Source organism: Glycine soja, chromosome 1 (genome assembly GCF_004193775.1).
Source record: "Glycine soja cultivar W05 chromosome 1, ASM419377v2, whole genome shotgun sequence".
Taxonomy (NCBI): Eukaryota; Viridiplantae; Streptophyta; class Magnoliopsida; order Fabales; family Fabaceae; genus Glycine; species Glycine soja.
In genome coordinates, this window is record NC_041002.1 from 29,397,772 (window position 1) to 29,418,851 (window position 21,080).

The 21,080-nt window shown below is 37.3% G+C and overlaps 1 protein-coding gene and 1 non-coding gene across 2 annotated transcripts; both read right to left on the reverse strand.

Moving 5' to 3' along the window:
- Nucleotides 1–8,083: 8,083 nt before the first annotated feature.
- LOC114368840 lies at nucleotides 8,084–8,190 on the reverse strand. Its single transcript, XR_003657433.1, has one exon. It is a non-coding gene; the product is annotated as a small nucleolar RNA R71 (small nucleolar RNA).
- Nucleotides 8,191–17,385: 9,195 nt separating this feature from the next.
- LOC114414472 (protein TORNADO 2-like) lies at nucleotides 17,386–20,678 on the reverse strand. The gene is made up of 2 exons (XM_028378751.1): nucleotides 20,002–20,678; nucleotides 17,386–17,912 (listed from the first exon to the last, which is right to left on the reverse strand). Exons 1-2 carry the CDS (start codon nucleotides 20,497–20,499, stop codon nucleotides 17,601–17,603), a joined length of 810 nt encoding a protein of 269 aa, XP_028234552.1. The 5' UTR covers nucleotides 20,500–20,678; the 3' UTR covers nucleotides 17,386–17,600.
- Between the last annotated feature and the right edge of the window lie 402 nt (nucleotides 20,679–21,080).

A 21,080-nucleotide genomic window follows, 5' to 3' on the forward strand; every position in this document is an offset into this window, starting at 1 on the left:
TTCTTATTATTTTCTTTTTTCCTTTCTTCTTTTTCTTTCCTTACTTGCTCTCTTTTCCTTTTCCTCTTTTTTTCTTTTTTAAGTTATTTATCATTTGTTCATTTCCTCTCTCTTCTTTCTTTTTTTTTCCATGAGGTATTTTGCTATCTAAACATATGTACATTTTTGTGAGGTATTTTGCTATATACATGCGTGTCCAAGGTATCTTGCTACCTAAACATACATATATATGTTTTGTGAGATATTTTTGCTATATACATGCATATCCAAGGTATCTTGCTACCTAAACATACATATATATATTTTGTGAGATATCTTTTTGCTACATACATGCATATCTAAGGTATCTTGCTACCTAAACACACATACATATATTTTGTGAGGTATGACTACCTTCCTTGCTTGCGCTTGTTTTATTTAAATTCCTAGGATCATGAGCAACTAGGTGTGTCCTACTATGACTTGCGAAACAAAAGGTGATCAAATAACAAGCAGAAATTTAAAAGTAACTAGGTTGCCTCCTAGTAGCGCTTCTTTAACGTCTTGAGCTGGACGCATGACGACTTGTCTGTCACGGACCTAGTACTTTGCTTACCTTTGGCTTTGGACTATGGTAGCCTATTGGTCGGCCATGTGTCGTAGGCAATGCTCTAACCTTTTTGTGGATGAGCTGAGCAACAGCGTTGGTAGCGGTAACTGCAACCGCATTGGCTTCCATTATCTTCTTCATGCTCATCATGGCCTCCATCATTGTGGCCATTTGCTCTTTCATGGCCTCCATGCCGGCCTTCATCTACTCTTGCACCTCCACTACTTCACCCATTACTCTAGCTCTAGCACAGGTTCGGTAAGGGCACCATAAAGCGTGTTTTTTTTCTTAGCAACAGCGTTGGTAGCGGTAACTGCAACCGCATTGGCTTCCATTATCTTCTTCATGCTCATCATGGCCTCCATCATTGTGGTCATTTTCTCTTTCATGGCCTCCATGTCGGCCTTCATCTGCTCTTGCACCTCCTCTACTTCACCCATTACTCTAGCTCTAGCACAGGTTCGGTAAGGGCACCGTAAAGCGTGTTTTTTTTTTCTTTTTGATGATTAAGTTCATTTTTTTTCAAGGAAAGAATGCAATGAGCAATGCAACCAATGAAAAGGATGGATGTATGCGAATGATGCACAGTTGAAGTATTGTGAATTTTTACGCAGGACATGGGGTTGAATCAATTTAGATTTTCAACATGGTCCATGACATCTTTGTCAAGGTGAAATTGGAAGTAACAAGGACATCAAAAGTCCTAAATGTGTTTGGCAGTAGATGAAGCAACGATGTAACTCGATCCATCTTTTGCCCCAATTTTTTTGCAAGGTGGTTACTTCCATACTTCAACTTGACTTGATGAACCAGTTTCGCAAAAGCATGAGCTTGGTTCAACCTCGTAATCCAAGGAATCGCAATTCTTATCGCCAATACTTCAACACTATTTCATAGAGATGAAAGACTCAGGAATACATATGCTATGCATGGAAAATGTAATTATGAGGTTAAGATGCCAGAAGAAACATCATTTCCTAGTTAACCATGCATTAGGTACCATGTTCACTCGTTTTGTTTTTAAGTGAAACGGGTTTATAATCCCAACATGGTTGGCTCATGGTACCGAATATATGCAACCAAGAATGTATCATGAATTTTCATGCTTCCCTTTTTGTTTTTGTTTTGTAGAGGAAAATTCAAGGATCACGCATGAGCGAACATGAAAACAAAAGGTATGCAGTTTGTAGAACAAAAAGTATGTTGAACGCATATGCATGATGACGCAATGACTCATGCAAAATGTGAGGCTGGAATATTATAACAGACAAATGCAGGAATGATATGTTCATTATGATGCCACGAAGAGATGCTTATGCGATGCATGATATGAATGCATTTATGGAAATGAGAGCCCGAAAGATTATCTCTTCTTACTTGCGCATTTGGGGGCGCAGTGCCCCATGTGTACAGTTAAGAAGGTGATATGGACCTTCCGGCTTCCCGTGACAAAGGCTGAGACCAACATACAATGCCTGCTAGAGATAAAATGCGGGAGTGACTTGATTCGCACTGATTTTTGGAGTAAAAACGTGGGATAAACTCATTTTATTCAGAAAGTTATAACTAGTCAAGATTTGAGTGACAATACAAGCTTCCTAGCGGTTTCTAATTATATGGGCCATTGAGTCTATCATATGCTGACAATAGCTGAGAAGTCCATGGATCTCCTCCGGGGCGGAGTAGGTGTCCGCCATTGCCTTGGCCTTGGCTAGTAGTCGGGGAAGCTCTTGACTCCCGTTCAAGGTAAGGGCAAATCGGTCCATCCACATCGTTGCCTCTTGATGTAATGAGTCGATCACCCTTCCTCTAGCCTCCTTTCCCGCGTACACTTGGGCATACTCGTCCGCCACTCTATGCTCGTGGGACGTGGCTAGATTTAGTTCTTCTTGGTATTTTCTGATGATGGCTAACATGTTGGTCTCTGTCTCGCATAACCGCTGAGACAGGTTTCTTTTGGACCTTGAGCAAAACTTCAACTCATCTTTCAAGATCAAACTGTCCACTCGTGATTGGTCCTTTTCCTCTCTCCGGAGCTTAAGCTCGCTGTTGCTGCCCCACAGAGCCCCTCGGAACTTGTTCCCGCCGTGCTCTTCCCTACGAGCCCTCTTGGTCTCTTGTTCCAAGGCTTTGGTGGTAGCTGTATTTATATTTCTCAGTTCGGCATTCTCCTTTCGGATCTTTAGAGCTGCTGATTTGAACCTTTCTTTGACTGTTTGAGCTTGCTCGAGTTTTGTCCTATGGGCCTGCACCTCTTCATCTTCCTCTGGTGCCTTAACTTCCTCCCTTTTAGTGGTTCTCAAACTTGGGAGCCAATCCAAACCTTGCACGTGGGCTCTCAACCACTTACGGTGGCCACCGATGGGCCCATTGTTACTGCCCCTGAGTTCTTTGTCCTTCTTTCTCACCACCTCCCATGCCTTGCGAACCTTCTGAAGTGTCTCCACGTCGGTCTTATTGAAACCTCGTGAAATGACAGGCGCGAGCTCATCCTCTAGTGGTGCCCCTCTCATAGGGTAGCTAAGTTGTCTTATAGCAAGAACGGGATTGTAGCTGATGCAACCCCTCGCCCCCATCAAGGGAACATTTGGAAATCCTCCGCATGAAATATGAACTCCGGTTCTTCCTTCCTTCCATCGAGGGAACCAGTTGACTGATGCTCGTTCTTTGCTTGCTAAGAGTTGGTCCCAATTTGCCCCTCCTTTCTCTGTGCATGAACGGTGGCTTTCTAGCGGCCAAGCATGCCTCACCTCTTGGCAAAAAAGGTGTGAAACTAACCATACATAAAGAGCTGGAGTACAACAAACAATCCTTGTATTTCTCTTTTCACTTCTTCGGTTGAAGGTGTCATATAGGTCGGCTAGCATAGCAACAACCGGGCTTTCATTGTGGTTATGATAGGCGAGAAAAGCGTCGATTGCTGCCAGGTCCAGCAACCCATCCACATTCGGAAAGAGGACTCCTCCGAAGATCAACAGCGCGAGAATGTCTATGAATGGGGCCCATTTGCCTTTACCTGCCAAGATTCTTGCTTTTGCCTCCAAATATTTTCTCGGTATTCCAACCACCCCATTTTCGACTTGCTTCATATGGTCTAATTCCTGTGCCGAGATTTGGACTATCTTGGAAATTCTAGCTAATGAGGGATAGAACCCTGAGAAGAGGTATGGTTTCCTTCCCTCTAGAGGGCATCCTAGGATCTCTTCAAATTCTTCTACCATAGGTGATAGCTGGAAGTCCCCAAAGGTGAAGCACCTCAACGGCTGATCATAATACTGGGTGAGGGAGGCACTTGTGGTCGCGACATCGACACTCATCAAAGGTGCAACAACAATGGACGAAAGCACCACAACAGAACCAACCGAAGCAGCCGACATACCAACTTCAGCAGCACGAGTGGCCTCCTAAATAGGCATAGCAAAAGGAGGTGGAGGAGCAAAAGTAACAGCAATAACAGGCAGGAACAACGATTGTAGCAACAGTAGGAGCAGATGCTTCGGCCGACAGGCAAGGTGTCAACCTTGTAGCTTGCCTTAAGACACGAAGACTCAAGAGGGCCCTTGACTTATTATGGCCTAGCACCCCAGCACTGCCATCTCATTTTCTCTTAGCCAAAATAAAGGAATGGGCACTAGGGGCAACCTCAGCAACACCGGTAACAAGGTCAATCTCAACAGCAGATTCGCCCCCCTTCTCCAACAATAGGGGCGACAATGGACAGTGGCACAGTCCCACCAGCAGGTTCGGCCTATTTCACAAGGGGCCTCCAAGCAAAGTCACTTATGATACCTGCAAAATAAGCAACAACATCACAATAAATGTCAATTCAGGCCACAACACAGGTCAGACAAAAAAAAGAAGTCAATGTAAAACATTTATCATCCTAGGCTGCGAGGGGATCGCTCGCCGAGGGAAGAGATAAGATGGTCCGTGTGTCCAATAAGGCCGGTAGCTACTCCAAAATATTTTTGTCGACCCTCTCCACAATGGTCAACAGATCCTTGTCAAATGACTTGAATCTGGTAGGGTTAGACTACTAGTAGAATGGGAAACAGGGATCCCCATCCCTATTAAACATAAGTGGCATACCAACAGCCATGACATCAGTAGCCATGACCTTGAAGAAACAGTCCTTGAAGCGGAGAAAGGCATTTGAATCGAACTCAAACATTTTCTTATGTGGAAGCAATGACTTCCAAGATTATTTTGATGATGCCAAAGAATCAAGAGTTAAGCAAGTTCCAAAGAATCAGGCTCCAAGAATCAAGTCTCAAAGAATCAAGATTCAAGAACAATTAAGTTTCAAGATTCAAGATTCAAGAATAATCAAGATCAAGATTCAAGAGAAGTTTATTTCAAGATTCAAGAGAAGAAATCTAGAAGCAACAATCAAGACTTCACAAGGGAAGTATTTTTTCAAAAAATCCAAACATAGCACAATTTTGTTTTACAAAAGAGTTTTCTCAAAATTTTCTAAGTTACCAGAGTATTTACTCTCTGGTAATCGATTACCAGTGACAAAATTTGATTTCAAAATGTTTTTAACTGATTTGTAACGTTCCAAAATATTTTTCAAATAGTGTAATCGATTACACTATATTGGTAATCGATTACCAGTATATCTGAACGTTGGAATTCAAATCCAATTGTGAAGAGTCACAACTGTTCATAAAATGCATTATGTCACTTGATCCAACATCTTAGACACGCTATTCAAGGAGAGCTAGCCAATCTTGTCAGTCAGCTTCATTTGGAAGAAAAACAGGAAGACTGACACATTAGGTCAGATGTTGAAGAAGGGACTCAAACTCTCAAAGGCCCTCACCATGGCTCAAATGTTTTAGTGGAGCTGGGAAGGGGCCACGTTCAAGTGCTCAAGCAAAGCACACTTGAAAGTGGTCAAGGGGAGAATGAGACCCAAGACATCAAGCAAACACATGTACATGAAGAAAAAGGGCAGACTGCCCGACGCCGCTGATGTGCCATTATTTTCTCCTATTTCTTAACCCTTTTTGCACCATTTTAAGTACTGATTAGTCTTAATTGTCAAATTAATTAGGCAGTTTTATTATTTGGGTCAATCCAACTAATTTGATGTTTTTAATCTAATTTCAGGAATTAATGAAGCATTGGGCTTGAATCCAGAATTGGGCTAGGACTTGAAGAGGGCAGACTATTTTATTCTACAAAATTAGATCTTATCTTATCTCTATCTTATCTAGATATTATTTAGATTTGATCTCATCTATATATTATTTAATCTAGATCTTATCTTATCTTATCTTATCTAGATTTCAATTTAATTTTTTTATGGGCTTGAATTTAAAACAGATTTGTAAGCTTTGGGGCTGGAAAACTATATAACAGCACCAAGGTTCTAGTTTAGGCTCTCTCTTCTCTCTCTCTTCTCTCTCCCCTATTTCGTTTTTTTTAGTTTTAGGTTTTTCTTTGAGACATTTTTTCGTTTTGCAATTCCAGTAGCAATAAAATTTCGCTCTTCAATTTATAAGTTCGTTATCTATTGATTAATGGAAGGCTAAGTCCCCAGCGTTGCTTTCTCTTGAGGATCAAGCGCAGTTCTCTTTATGGTTCTATTATTATTGTTAAATTTTGTTCAGTTTTTCCTCTTCACTAATTACTCTGAATTTGTTGCTATTAATTCATGCATGCTTAGTGCTTGATTAATTGCCTCTGCGCTTAATTTACGTTCATGCTTAATGATTGTTTATGAGTAATTGATGTATGTGTTGCTTAATCACATAATGAATGTCTTATGTTAAATATCACTTAGTAATTTAATTTAGGGTTGGATTAAGTGGATAAACTGATAAAGGATAAATTCTCGCAACCTAAGATAGGAGACTTGCTTGTGAATCAAGGGGAAGCAACGTATTTTAATTATGATAGTTTTCTAATTCAATTTTACTCGCTATTTAATCTTCAAAAGCAAACAACCCCCCCCCCCTCAATTTGTTACTATTTCCTACTATCTGTTATGAACATTTGGTTGATCATTGCTCGTTGGGAAACGACCTAGGATCACTTCCTAGTTACTACATTTTAATGTTTATTTGATTCGGGAACGGCCTCGATCAAATTTGGCATCGTTGCCGGGGAGTAGTGTCCAAAGGTTCATAATAGCTAGTGTCGTGTTTGTGTTTAATTCTTGTGTTCGTGTCAGTGTTGTGTAAGTGTGTGTGTTAGTTAGTGTTGTTTAGTGTCTTGGTATTTTATTTAGTGTGTGTTCTGTTTTACATTTTCTGTTAAGTGCTTCCCCTGCTTCAGTTTTCAGTGTTTTGCTATGAATAGTATTTTGCGACGGATTTTGCGACCACTTTTGCTTGCGGCAAAACATAGTAGGGGAAATCATATAGCGACGGATTTTAGCGACCACCCTTGCTGAATTAATTAGGATTTTTTGTTTTGGTAGCTAGAGTTGTTATTTTTGGCTGAATTTTTTTGTGGTCACTTCTTTTGATCCATATTTTGCGGGAAAAATAGCTGAAGCCCTTACTTTGGTCAGATTTGAAAGTTCCAAAAAAGTAGCAAATTTGATTTTTGTCAAAACTTCAAACGGCCATAACTTTTGCTCCGAGTATCAGAATGACTATTATTATATACCTATTTGGGGTAGAAAAAAATTTCCCATGCCGTGACAGCCCGCCATAGGCCAGCTGAGGTCTCCTTCTTCCAAAATTGCAATTCTGTCAATAGTTTTTTATTTTCCAAGTATTATTCTCTTATTTTTCTTAACTTATCAGTTTTAGCTTATATAGTTAGACTTTGAATTTTCATTTGAAATTTTTTGTGCTATCTTATCATCATTTTATAAGGTTGCTCACAATTTTTCAAGTCATTTGCATATCATTTAATGATAGTTGTAGTTCAAACCTACACTGTTACTTGCATAAGAAGGCAACTAATTGTGCATGCTGAATTTAGTGTATGACTAGAGGAAATCCATCTGACTTACAACCCTTTGATCCTGAGATAGATAGGACATTTCATAGATTAGTTAGACAACATTTGGTACCATTTGAGCATCCTGAGCATTCTGTTATTGGTGATTTTGAGCATTATTGTTTTGAACATTCTGATTTTGAACATTTTGAGAACATGGCACAACCTCCACCCCGTGAGAGGACTCTAAGGGAAATGGTTGCACCTGATTTCACCTACGAAAGCTTGTGCGTCCAATACCCTGATGAGGATGTCCTATATGTTCTTAAAACTGGACTGATCCATTTGCTTCCAAAGTTTCATGGCCTTGTAGGTGAAGACCCACACAAGCATCTAAAAGAATTCCATATTGTTTGCTCCACCATGAAACCACCAGATGTCTAGGAGGATCACATATTTCTGAAGGCCTTTCCTCATTCTTTAGAGGGAGTGGCAAAGGACTGGCTATATTACCTTGCTCCAAGGTCCATCACGAGCTAGGATGACCTCAAGAGAGTATTCTTAGAAAAAAATTTCCCTGCTTCCAGGACCACGGCCATCAGAAAGGATATTTCAGGTATTAGACAACTCAGTGGAGAGAGCCTATATGAATACTGGGAGAGATTTAAGAAATTATGTGCCAGTTGCCCTCACCACCAGATTTCAGAGCATCTTCTTTTCCAATATTTTTATGAAGGACTCAGCAACATGGAGAGAAGTATGATAGATGCTGCCAGTGGTGGAGCCCTTGGAGACATGACCCCTGCTGAAGCCAAAAATTTATTTGAGAAGATGGCTTCAAACTCCCAGCAATTTAGTGCCAGGAGTGATGCTATTGTCATTAGAAGAGTGCATGAAGTAGCCACAAATTCATCCTCATCAGGCAAGACTAAGAAGCTTGAAGGTAAACTAGATGCCTTGGTTAACCTGGTAACCCAACTGGCCATGAATAAAAAATTTGCACCTGTCGCCAGACTCTGTGGTTTATGCTCCTCTGCCGACCACCACACAAACCTTTTCCCTTCTATGCAACAATCTGAAGCAATTGAACAATGTGAAGCTTATGCTGCAAACATCTACAACAGACCTTCTCAACCTCAGCAGCAAAATCAGCCACAACAAAATAATTATGACCTCTCTAGCAACAGGTACAATCCCGAATGGAGGAATCATCCCAACCTTAGATGGTCGAATCCTTCACAACAGCAGCAACAACAACAATAGACTTATTTTCAAAATGTTGTTGGCCCAAGCAGACCATACGTTCCTCCACCAATCCAATAGCAACAACCCCAGAAACATCAAATAGTTGAAGCCCCTCCGCAACCTTCCCTTGAAGAACTTGTGAGGCAAATGACTATGCAAAACATGCAGTTTCAACAAGAGACCAGAGCCTCCATTCAGAGCTTAACTAATCAGATGGGACAGTTGGTTACACAGTTAAATCAACAACAATCCCATAATTCTGATAGATTACCTTCTCAATCTGTCCAGAATCCCAAAAAATGTGAGTGCCATTACATTGAGGTTAGGAAAACAGTGTCAAGGACCTCAACCAATAGCATCTTCCTCATCCGCCAATGAACCTGCCCAACCTCACTCTACTCCAGAAAAAGATGATGACAAAAATTTAAAGAGTAAGTTACCTAACAATTTCTATGCAGGTGAATCTAAAGAGAAGCAGCATATCCCTCTTCTATTCCCTCCAAGAGCAATTTCCAACAAAAAAATGGAAGAGGCCGAGAAGGAGATCTTGGAAACATTTAGGAAAGTAGAGGTAAACATACCTCTGCTGGATGCAATAAAGCAAATTCCAAGATATGCTAAATTCTTGAAGGAGCTGTGCACTAATAAGCGGAAGCTTAAAGGAAGTGAAAGAATTAGTGTAGGCAGAAATGTCTTCGCATTGATTGGTAAATCCGTTCCCTAAATCCCTGAAAAATGTAAAGATCCAGGTACATTCAGCATACCTTGTATTATACGGAACAATAAGTTTGTAAATGCCATGCTAGATTTAGGAGCTTCTGTTAGTGTTATGTGGTAATTCATTCAGCTAATAGAAGTGTTGCCTATCCTGGTGGTTTCATAGAGGATGTCTTAATTAGAGTTAGTGAGCTGATTTTCCCTATTGATTTTTATATTTTAAATATGGAGGAGGGATTTTCTAAAGGATCAATTCCCATCATTCTAGGCAGACCTTTATGAAAACTGCTAGAACTAAGATAGATGTATATGCAGGCACACTATCTATGGAGTTTGGTGATATAACTGATCATTTTAATATTCTTGATGCTATGAAACACCCATCTGAAGATCTTTTTGTATTTCGTGTTGAAATAATTGACCATATTGTTGATGAATACATGACTGATCTTCATTCTAATATGCATGCCTATCACTCTTCATGCATTGAATCTGAATTTGTACTTGATCATATATCTGAATTTGATGCTGAGAGTGAATCTGAATTTGATATTGATTACATGTCTGGTGATGTTTTACCTCTTGAGATTGATTTTATAGAGTCAGATGGAACTAACCATGTTTCAGGAAGTACACATACCTCTGACTTTCTTTATGAGGTACAGGCTGAGAAACCATCTCTTTCTACCATTATCCAGCCGCCCACACCTGAATTGAAGCCTCTGCCATCAAACTTAAAATATGCTTACTTAGATGAGAGCAAAAGTTTTCCAGTAATTATATCTGCCTCCCTTACCGATGAGCAAGAGGAGAAGTTGTTACCAGTTCTCAAGAAGCATAAGAAGGCTATAGGCTGGACCCTGGCGGACATTCCTGGTATTAGCCCATCCACATGTATGCATCGGATAAATTTAGAGGATGGGGCTAAACCAATAAGACAACCACAGAGAAGACTCAACCTGGTAATTCTTGATGTAGTGAAGAAGGAGGTAACCAAGCTTTTGCAAGCTGGAATCATTTATCCTATCTCCAACAGCCAATGGGTGAGTCCTGTCCAGATAGTCCCGAATAAAATCGGCCTCACCATCATCAAAAATGAGAAGGAGGAGTTGATTCCTACTCGGGTGCAGAACAGTTGGAGAGTCTGCATCTACTATAGGAGGCTGAACCAGGTTACCAAAAAGGACCATTTTCCACTGCCATTCATTGACCAGATGCTTGAACGCCTGGCAGGTAAATCTCACTACTGTTTCCTTGATGGTTTTTCTAGTTATATGCAAATCATTATTGCTCCTGAGGATCAGGAAAAGACCACATTCACTTGCCCCTTCGACACTTTTGCCTATAGGAGGATGCCTTTCGGCCTGTGCAATGCCCTTGGTACCTTCCAGCGGTGCATGATTAGTATTTTTAGTGATTTTTTAGAAAATTGCATAGAGGTGTTTATGGATAATTTCACTGTATATGGATCCTTTTTTTTATATTTGTTTGGATAGTCTGGAAAAGGTTTTGAATAGATGCACTGAAACTAACCATGTTCTAAATTTTGAAAAATGTCATTTTATGGTTGAGCAAGGTATAGTTTTCAGCCACATTATTTCCAATAAGGGCATTGAAATAGATCCTGCAAAAATTTCTGTTATTTCACAATTGCCTTACCCCTCTTGCATGCGAGAGGTGCGATCTTTTCTTGGTCATGCAGGATTCTACAGGTGCTTTATAAGAGATTTTAGCAAGGTAGCCCTTCCACTATCCAACTTGTTGCAAAAGGAGGTGGAGTTTGACTTTAATGATAAATGCAAAGAGGCCTTTCATTGCCTCAAAAGAGCACTGACTACCACCGCTATCATCCAGGCACCTAATTGGACAGCCCTATTTGAGCTAATGTGCGATGAATCCAATTACACATTGGGGGTTGTCCTTGCTCAAAAGATCTCCTTACTTCAGCTTATTTCTTTTCCACCATGACTTAGGGAGTTTTTCTTTTCCTATCACTCCTTTACTTTTATTGCATTTGTCCGATTCTATTTGATGGTTTAATTGCCTTTAATCTTTTAATTGTGCTACATTGAGGACAATGTGTTGTTTAAGTATGGGGGGGAGTGTTCTTTGGTTTTGGTTTTTCTAGTTTTGTTAAATTTGTTAATTTTGTTAGTTTTGTTGGGTTTCTAGTTTTATATTTTAGGTCAATTCTGTTTGCATGTACAACTTTGCATGTTTTTCTTTGAATTATAGGATATGTTCAAGTAATGGGTAATTGTTCTGAAAATAAAAGTCTCTTGACATTTTGTGATTTGAAATCCTTGTTTTTCCTCTACATGTCATGATAGTTTTGAAAGCTCAACTTCAAAGTGATAAGTTTACCTTTGTGAGAATTTGAGCCATCCATCATCATAATCTTTTGGTGTGTTTTGCCTCATTGATTGCTTGCACAATAGCCTTGGCTTGATTCTTGTTGATGCTTCCTAATTCACATGCATATTTGGAAATGATTTAGGCAATTTTGTTCTTATAAGCTTCTAGCCAAATGGACTTACCTTGAATTAATTCCTTTGATATCCCCTTTGAGCCTATGTCCCCTTTCTTTGTTTTGAAGCTCATTACAAGCCTTAAGCGAAAAACCATGATATCACCTTACCCTTAAGGAATTTTGGAGCTTTGGAATTGTTTTGGGAATAAATGTGTGTGTGTGGGGGGGGGGGGGGGGGGTATGTTTCATTGGAAGATATGATTTTTGGCCATGCTTAATGTTTTATTTTGGCCATGCTTGATGTATATATATATTGCCTAGTTCTTGCTTTAATCTTCAATTTCATACTATTCAATCTAAAAAAAAAATCAGTTTCTGCAAATTCTTCAATTTCGTACTGTTCAATCAAAAAAAAAAAAAAAAGAAGAAGAAGAAAAGAAGTGAAGTTGAATAAATGAGGTATTGTTATGAGGACTTGATTTGGGAGCCTTGGTTGATTTTGTTGATATTAGAGGGTTTGGGTTTACTACTTGTGCTTAATTTCCACTTATTCCCCATTGCTCCTCTATTCCTTTGGGATTTAGCTACTTATTCCATATTTTTCCCTACCTTGTCCTTGGCCCCATTACAACCTTAAATGACCTTTTGATCCTCATGTGCTTGTGTTTATGGGTTGATTGTCAACTTTAGAATCTTGCCAAGTCTATGTGGTGTTTGTTTTTTTGGGTGCTTCAAGAGTAAACAGTAGCCTAGACACTTGAGAGATAGAGTGTATATCTTGTGAGGCTTTATCACTTTTCATTATTGAGCATATTTACTATTTTGCCATGATTGGGCTGCTTGGATGATTTTCATGAATGTCTTGACTCTTTGGATCTCTTCATGTTAGATGTTACTCATTCCTTTCATTCCTTGATGTTCATTGAGAAATATGTAAATGTTTTGTTTCTCTCTCTTTGATATCCTTGAATTTTGTTCTTTATTTCATTTTGCCCAGGAGTGCAAAAGGCTAAGTATGGGGGGTTTTGATGTGCCATTATTTTCTCCTATTTCTTAACCATTTTTGCACCATTTTAAGTACTGATTTGTCTTAATTGTCAAATTAATTAGGCAGTTTTATTATTTGGGTCAATTCAGCTAATTTGATGTTTTTAATCTAATTTCAGAAATTAATGAAGCATTGGGCTTGAATCCAGAATTGGGCTAGGACTTGAAGAGGGCAGACTATTTTATTCTACAAAATTAGATCTTATCTTATCTCTATCTTATCTAGATATTATTTAGATTTGATCTCATCTATATATTATTTAATCTAGATCTTATCTTATCTTATCTTATCTAGATTTCAATTTAATTTTTTTATGGGCTTGAATTTAAAACAGATTTGTAAGCTTTGGGGCTGGAAAACTATATAACAGCACCAAGGTTCTAGTTAGGCTCTCTTTACTCTCTCCCCTATTTTCATTTTTTTTAGTTTTAGGTTTTTCTTTGAAACATTTTTTCGTTTTGCAATTCCAGTAGCAAAAAAATTTCGTTCTTCAATTTATAAGTTTGTTATCTATTGATTAATGGAAGGCTAAGTCCCCAGCGTTGCTTTCTCTTGAGGATCAAGCGCAATTCTCTTTGAGGTTCTATTATTACTGTTAAATTTTGTTCAGTTTTTCCTCTTCACTAATTACTCTGAATTTGTTGCTATTAATTCATGCAAGCTTAGTGTTTGATTAATTGCCTCTACGCTTAATTTACGTTCATGCTTAATGATCGTTTATGAGTAATTGGTGTATGTGTTGCTTAATCACATAATGAATGCCTTATGTTAAATTTCGCTTAGTAATTTAATTTAGGGTTGGATTAAGTGGTTAAACTGATAAAGGATAAATTCTCGCAACCTAGGATAAGAGACTTGCTTGTGAATCAAGGGGAAGCAATGTATTTTAATTCTGATATTTTTCTAATTCAATTTTACTCGCTATTTAATCTACAAAAGCAAACAACCCTCCCCCCCCCCCCCCTCAATTTGTTACTATTTCCTACTATCTGTTATGAACATTTGGTTGATCATTTCTCATTGGGAAACGACCTAGATCACTTCCTAGTTACTACATTTTAATGTTTATTTGATTCGGGAATGGCCTCGATCAGCCGCCCTCAAGAAAGGGAAGTCATCATCACTCCTGCAAGCCTGGATGACTATCTTGCAAGAGTCCTCAAGGTTTGACAGCTTCACCTAGCATTGCAGAGCAGCAAAACTCTTTGTAAAGGCAATCCAGTGCTATGGCTACGTGTCATGTGGTAACTGGGGCAAGCTCCTTTGCGGTGGAAGCAGTGGAACGTTGTGCCCTCCTGCGAAGATGAGAGGTGCCTTCAATAGTATGTCATGAAACCCTTAACCTTTCCGAGGAAGAGGATTTGTTGTCAGAGGCACCGTGGCGAGTATCCGAAGAGGAGGAACCCCTAATGGAAATGACCTCCCGGTCTGTTAGGGGTTGCTAATTAAACTCCCGGAATCTTTGCCACCCAATTGATGGCAGAGTCAAATAGGAATGAAGACATGATTAGAAAAGGAATACCTTGAAGGTTCAAGGAAGGTGAAGGAAGAAGAAAGGGAAAAATTTTGGGAGATTTTGGGAGAAAGAAGAGAAATATTTTGAAGTGATGGTGGCTACAAATCAAACGTCTACTCCATTTAAAGAGGAGACAAACTATTTGGTAACTGGAAGGAGATGAAGTGGTACCCTAATTTTTTGCACCACGACACAGCCCCACTTACCCATGCATCACGTCTCCAGTGCGTGCCTACTCCACGAGTGACATGTACGCAAAAGTATTGCGCGTGTGCTGCACACGCCTGCATCAATGGACAAAATGTAATGTCTATCTTTAATGCACTCTCCAACGGTTAGAAAAAGGGAAAGTTTTCAAATGCAATGGCTTTTCTCACCTTACACATCAGATCTCACTTGCAAAGCCAAAAGTATGTCCACCCCAGACAACTAGACAGAAAAAGCTCGGACAACACTTGTCCAAGTTGGGGGGCTTGACAAGCTTGGCAGACCTGCAATTCTTACACCAGTCGAGGTTATCACTCTCAACACTAGACAACATGTGTCCATGCTTGGGGGCTCAAAACACTCATCACCCTCCTACTTATCATTATCATGACCGATGACATCAAACAATCTCCTTCGACACTAAACAACCTCTTTCGTGTGCAAGCTGGCTCAGAGCTTAGAGGGCTTATGTACTCTCCAGAGTCCATAAAGTACATGTGCCATGCTACGTGGCACTCCATTAAACACATCAACTCTCCATGTCAGCCTTGACATAGGAGCATGGACACCGAACCCTTAGCAGCTAGACTCCCCAACCAACAAGTTATCTTTAACCTCTTATTGTTTAAATATATTGTTATCCCTTTATCTCTTGGCAGGTATTCAATTATCTATAAAGTTCACATTATCTGTAAGGTACAATATCTACTAGCTTTTATCTCTAACCTATATATTATCTCTAATGTTACCTATAAGTCACCAGTTATTATCTACAAGTTGGTAATTATCTGTAAGGACTGTAATAACCCCTACAAACAAGGACCTATAGCTCCCTCTTCACACTATAAGTACTAGGTTCCCTCGTACTCTCTCAACATGCTTTATGCTTATGAACACACACTTTCTCACATATGCATACATTCTCATTCATTCTCTCCTAACTCACATACTTACTTGAGCGTAGGAGTTCTTTGTTTTGTAAGTCCCCCCTCTTGTCCTCCTAACAAAGGCCACTCTCCAGCTGACGTGTGAAGTCTAGGAGCTCATCGTGGCCACGTTCATCCTGACGTGCTCTAACTCCAGATTTTAGTAAGTACAAAAATATATTGAAACAATTTTTGAAACAATTTTTTCATAAGAAATTTAACGGTATTGAAGATTCATTGAATTTTTTTAAGTAAAAGAAGGATTTGTAGTTTATCAATTATCTTTTTCATCAGCTCTTATAAGTTTGAGTGGTTTCTAAAAATTCATGAAATCTTTCAAAATCTTGTAAATTCATAAAGTCCTTTCAAATTTTATGAGTTCATATATTATAAATCCATTAAAATTCAAATTAAAAAATTCTAATCATAAAAGTCTTTTAAATAAATCTTAAAAGTCATTTCATTTGAATTCGCATAAATTAAGTCTTTTAAAGTTCTACGAATTTTTTTATACTAAAATAATCTTTTAAAATCCCAATTCAATAGAGCACATTAGATTTGAGAATGTTACCAACATTCCTCTTTATCAAATCAGGGGCAGAGCCAAAAATTTAGTTTGAGGGGAGTCTAGGAAAAAGTATTAATAAAGAAAATTTAAATTTTTATATGGACAAAGATATAAAAATTTTTAATGTGTCCTATATATTTAGTATTTCTTATAAATAAAAATATATAATTATCTTGAGTACAAAATTAATACTATTTTTATGTAAGAAACAAATCGATACTTTTTTCTCATAATTATAAAAAATTTAGACTCATTTTTAAATATATAAAATAATACATTTTTTATATCCTTAATTTATTATAAAATTTATTAATAAGTCACTCAATCATTTTGCATACACATACATGTGATGCATTCATGGTTGCATTAACAATTTCAGTTAATCTTGTATGCCAAAAGAAATATTCCTTTACTTACAAAGTAATGTTACTAAATATAATCATCACTTAAATTATTTAATCCTATGAGTATTATTAAAATAAAATTTAAACTTAGTGATAGTATATGAGAAAATAAATAAATTAAATGAATAAAATCATTTTGGATGATATATATGACTCAGTATTATAAATATTTTATTAACATATTTTTTTTATCTTTCTTTTCATCAAATCATATTTCTTCTCAATTTAAGTATCAACTCACATGATATTTTTTTCTTATCACTCCAATTTTTTTTCATAAATTTTAGGAAAGTTATAAAATTATTCTAATAGTAGTTTATATACACTTTAAAAAAAATTGGGAGTTCATGGCTCCTGCATGTCTCCATGTCTCCGTGCCTCAGCCTCTGACTGTTAGTACCCAGGTAATCCCTCCATTGAATGTCATCTTTTGCTTCCATGGGTTATTAATCAAATAATTAGATACAAGGGTAATGTGCTGAAATTGAAGCATAACCGTTTAGATAATACCCAAATTTGATCCTTGACGAAAATAATTCTTAACCAGACTTTACTTACCTCTCAATTAAAATATGAATTAGTCAGAATGACTTTCCTCTGATGAACCAGTCTTCATATAAAAAAAATACTAATTGTGTTATCTCCACAATTGAAACATTATTTGATTTCCCATTCCTCCATAAATCACGTTGTGTTAGTATCTTCACAGCTGACACATTATTTAATTTTCCGTTCCTCCATAAATTACGTTGAGCACTTAAAAACTTTATACAATTCTTCACTACTATTCTTAAATACTACTCACAAAAGATTCTCGGATTTAAAATTAAAGCGTAAGACTAAAGTCATACATTTTACGTGGATTTGTTCGTTTTTCTGTAGTAAAAAAAAAAAAAAAATCCAACAATTAAGAGAACACAAAATGACCCAATTTCACAATCCACCACCACTGTTTAGTGTTCATAATCTAGTCCATGCCTCAAATCAAAGTATCAAACATATTCATCTTCTCAAGAGTAGCCTTGCTTGTATTTGCGAAAGAGCTCCTCTGTCTTGGCATTCCTAAATGCAAAACATCCTACCAAATACACCGCAATTAAAGCAACTAGAGTAACGATCAATATCACATTGGCCCTTCTCCACTCCACCCTAAGGGTTGCCAACAATCCAGCTTTACACGAGTCACAGTTGTAGCAAAGCTGTGCATGGTCGTTGCTCCATTTCATGCAATCCATGTCTACTGCCGTGTTGATAGGGCTAATCCAATACGTTGGATTCACAAACGTGTAACCACATTTTGTTGGTGGCTTGCAGCACCCTGACTGCATGAGATGAAAAAAAGGAATAAAGGAAAAAGATGAATAACGTGTAATGGGGGCAAAAAATGAAAGGATAACACGTGGTTGAAGAATCCCGGTTAATTAGTTCTTTAAAGTTTTTGTTCTCTCATCTGTCTTCTGTTAAGAAAGCTGATCTCTGAAACGATGGTTACTTGCACAATAATTTACTTACTGAACAAGATTGTGTTTAAAGGGAATGTAAAATCTTCCAAGCTTGGAAAGGACATCAGTTGCCGCAGACTTCAAAATATTCAGTTGCATGCTTTCTAGTTTCTCGAGAAATTGAAATCAGTCTATGAAAGTAAAAATTGTAAAAAGGTCAAGGAAATGTTTGTTATGTTTATGAAAGTTATCAATATGATTTATTTCCCAGGATTCTGTTCTTGCGCGTGAAATAGACACCAAAATTATCTATTTAGTTTATAGCTCAGATAATCATGAGTTATTAACTCGGGAACTCTTTATAGGAATCTTTTGAGAGTTTTGTTGTAATTATTTTTATAATACTTATTGTCCACTACGAATATTAATTATTATTTCCTCTTACAATTTTATCTTTTTTTAGTGTAAATACATTAATTAGGTAAAAAGAAATCAAGAAGCTGAAATCATCAAATTATAAGAATAAATCTAGAAAAATACAAAGTATTAACAAAATTAAAATTACATACTAAATTATTAAATTTTTAATACTCTCTTTTCCGAGAATTTTTTTCATCAATTGTTATTATGTGATAAAATGAATCCTATAAACTATACCAGAGATAATATATATATATATATATATATATATATATATATATATATATATATATATATAACTTTGACAACTATTAGATCATTCTATAACTTTCAATTGTATAATATTTTTTAAAAAATAATCATTGGATTGAAAGTTTCTTTTTCATAGATCACATATTTAAAATTTCATATTAATCTAAAATCATTTACTATCTTGTTCATATAAGTTTAAATTGACGTAGTTTAAACATTTCAAAATATATTAAAATATGGATCATTTAATTATGTTTTTGTTGTTATTCAATTTTGACAAAATTTATCATGGACAATTTTGGTAATATATATATATAATTCAACGGTTGGATAAATAAAAATCACATTATATATCATGTTATAAAAATGGTGTAATAGTTATTAAAGTTACCGTAACTATCTTGTGATTTGCAAGATGTTCATCCTAGTGCCCGTTTTCCAGTCAGGCTGCTAATTCTTGATTATAATTGAAGCCACCCAAGACACGTTTGTCTATTAATTCTTTGTAACTGTAATGCATCAAGAACACATGGCATGCAACTTAACCGATCTAAGGATAATTAGTCGTCAATAAGCTCAATAGCAACACAAGTCGAAGACACCTTAACAGAAACCGACTGGTGATAGGCTTATGATAAGTTTATGACAATCCTCAAAATAGGACCCTCAACACAAATTGTTACGATAAGCTCAACATACCTTGTAACCACACCATGGGATTTAGACATTGTTATGATGTAGGATACAAAATATGATTTGTCTCATGTAGCATAAAATAGGGTGAGAGAGAAAGAGAGGATTAGAGAGAGATTTTAGAGGTCAAGTGTGGTTAAGTAAAAAATGTCTAGCTAAATCCCTTAGTGTGGTTACAAGATTTGTCTGTGTAGCATAAGATACCTATTTATATTTTATAGTGTTGCCCTTGTGACTCTAATGTTCATGTAACTTATTACAAGTATTTTCTTTGGGGGTTTTATTTTGAGGGGTCTCGTAAACTTATCGTAATTAGCCTATTTCAAGTCATTTCCCGTTAATGTGTCTTCGACTTGTGTCGCTGTTGAGATTATTGCTAGCTCATTATTCTTAGGTCGACTAATATGTGTTAAATCGCATGCCATGTGTCTTTGATATGCAAAATTGATATTTATTCCAAAATAAGTAATAATTTAAATTTGATTGTAGCGAATAGCGCTTAGGCTTGCGGGAAAAATACTTTGAATCGCTTATGTACTAAGCTGAACCACCAAATAGTATGTTTAAAATAATAAGAACAATCGAGTTAAATTTAATCAATTACCTGAATTGGGGTTAGGTGTGCATTAAAGAATTCCTGAGCCGTTCGGTACTGTTGATCCAAGTCAGCACATATATTCGAAGAGCGAAGACAGCTTCTGATGCCATCCCACTTGCTGGAGCTCCTCACCCTTCGACGAAGCCAAATTGAGAAATCATCCATGCGATATTCCAAGTAAGACCGATTGGGCTCAATGTTGCCACGGCCTCTAAGGGTGACGGCATAGGTGAAAACCACCAAGGAAACCAGCAACACAATAAGCACAAGCATGGCAATGAGGTAAAATACGAGAAGCATGGGGATTCTCCAAAAGGCCCCTATGAACCCAGCCAGAGCCACAACAAATATAAGAACCCCCAAGATTATGATTGGCCATTGTAGAATTTTGACACATGAATCGGCTGGTTCGGTTGTTAGCCAGATTCCGGCACCGATGATTGGGATTGAGAGGAGCACCGCAACGAAGTTAATGGCGCCTATGACGTTGTTGCTTAGTGCCATTTTGCTGGGATTGTTTTAATGGAATGGTATTTGGTTCTCGAAAATTGGTTATGATTGAAATAGAGTGGGGCTTGGACAATGTAGAGATAGAGGTTAATTTCAGTTTTTAGATGCCCAATATGGAGGTGTCATGTTTACTAATTAATTAACCCCACATGAATTTGTTCCTTGCCTTGGATGAGAGAAAGTTTCTTTAGCAAAGTTATAACAATTTAAAAATTGGGATTTTCATATTCTGGTCCCATTCGAGCAAGACTTTATGGAAAAGGAATACCTTGTACATTAGTGCAAAGGGGGGCAGAAAGTAGAGGGCAAAACATAAAAAGGTTGACAGCCATGAGCAAGTATTGTGCATGTCTTTAGACAAGATCAGAAGAAAGAATCCACTTTTCCCGATGCCTTTGCAGCATCTAAACTGACTCATTTCTCATATCTTTGGAACAGGGGTGGAGCCAGGGCACTTTGAGCTATTCTATATCACTTACAGTATTAACATTTTATTTCAACTTCTGTCATTAATTTACGATGTTATTATCATTATTTAAACTTATTATGCTAATTTATTTTTACTCATCTTTAAA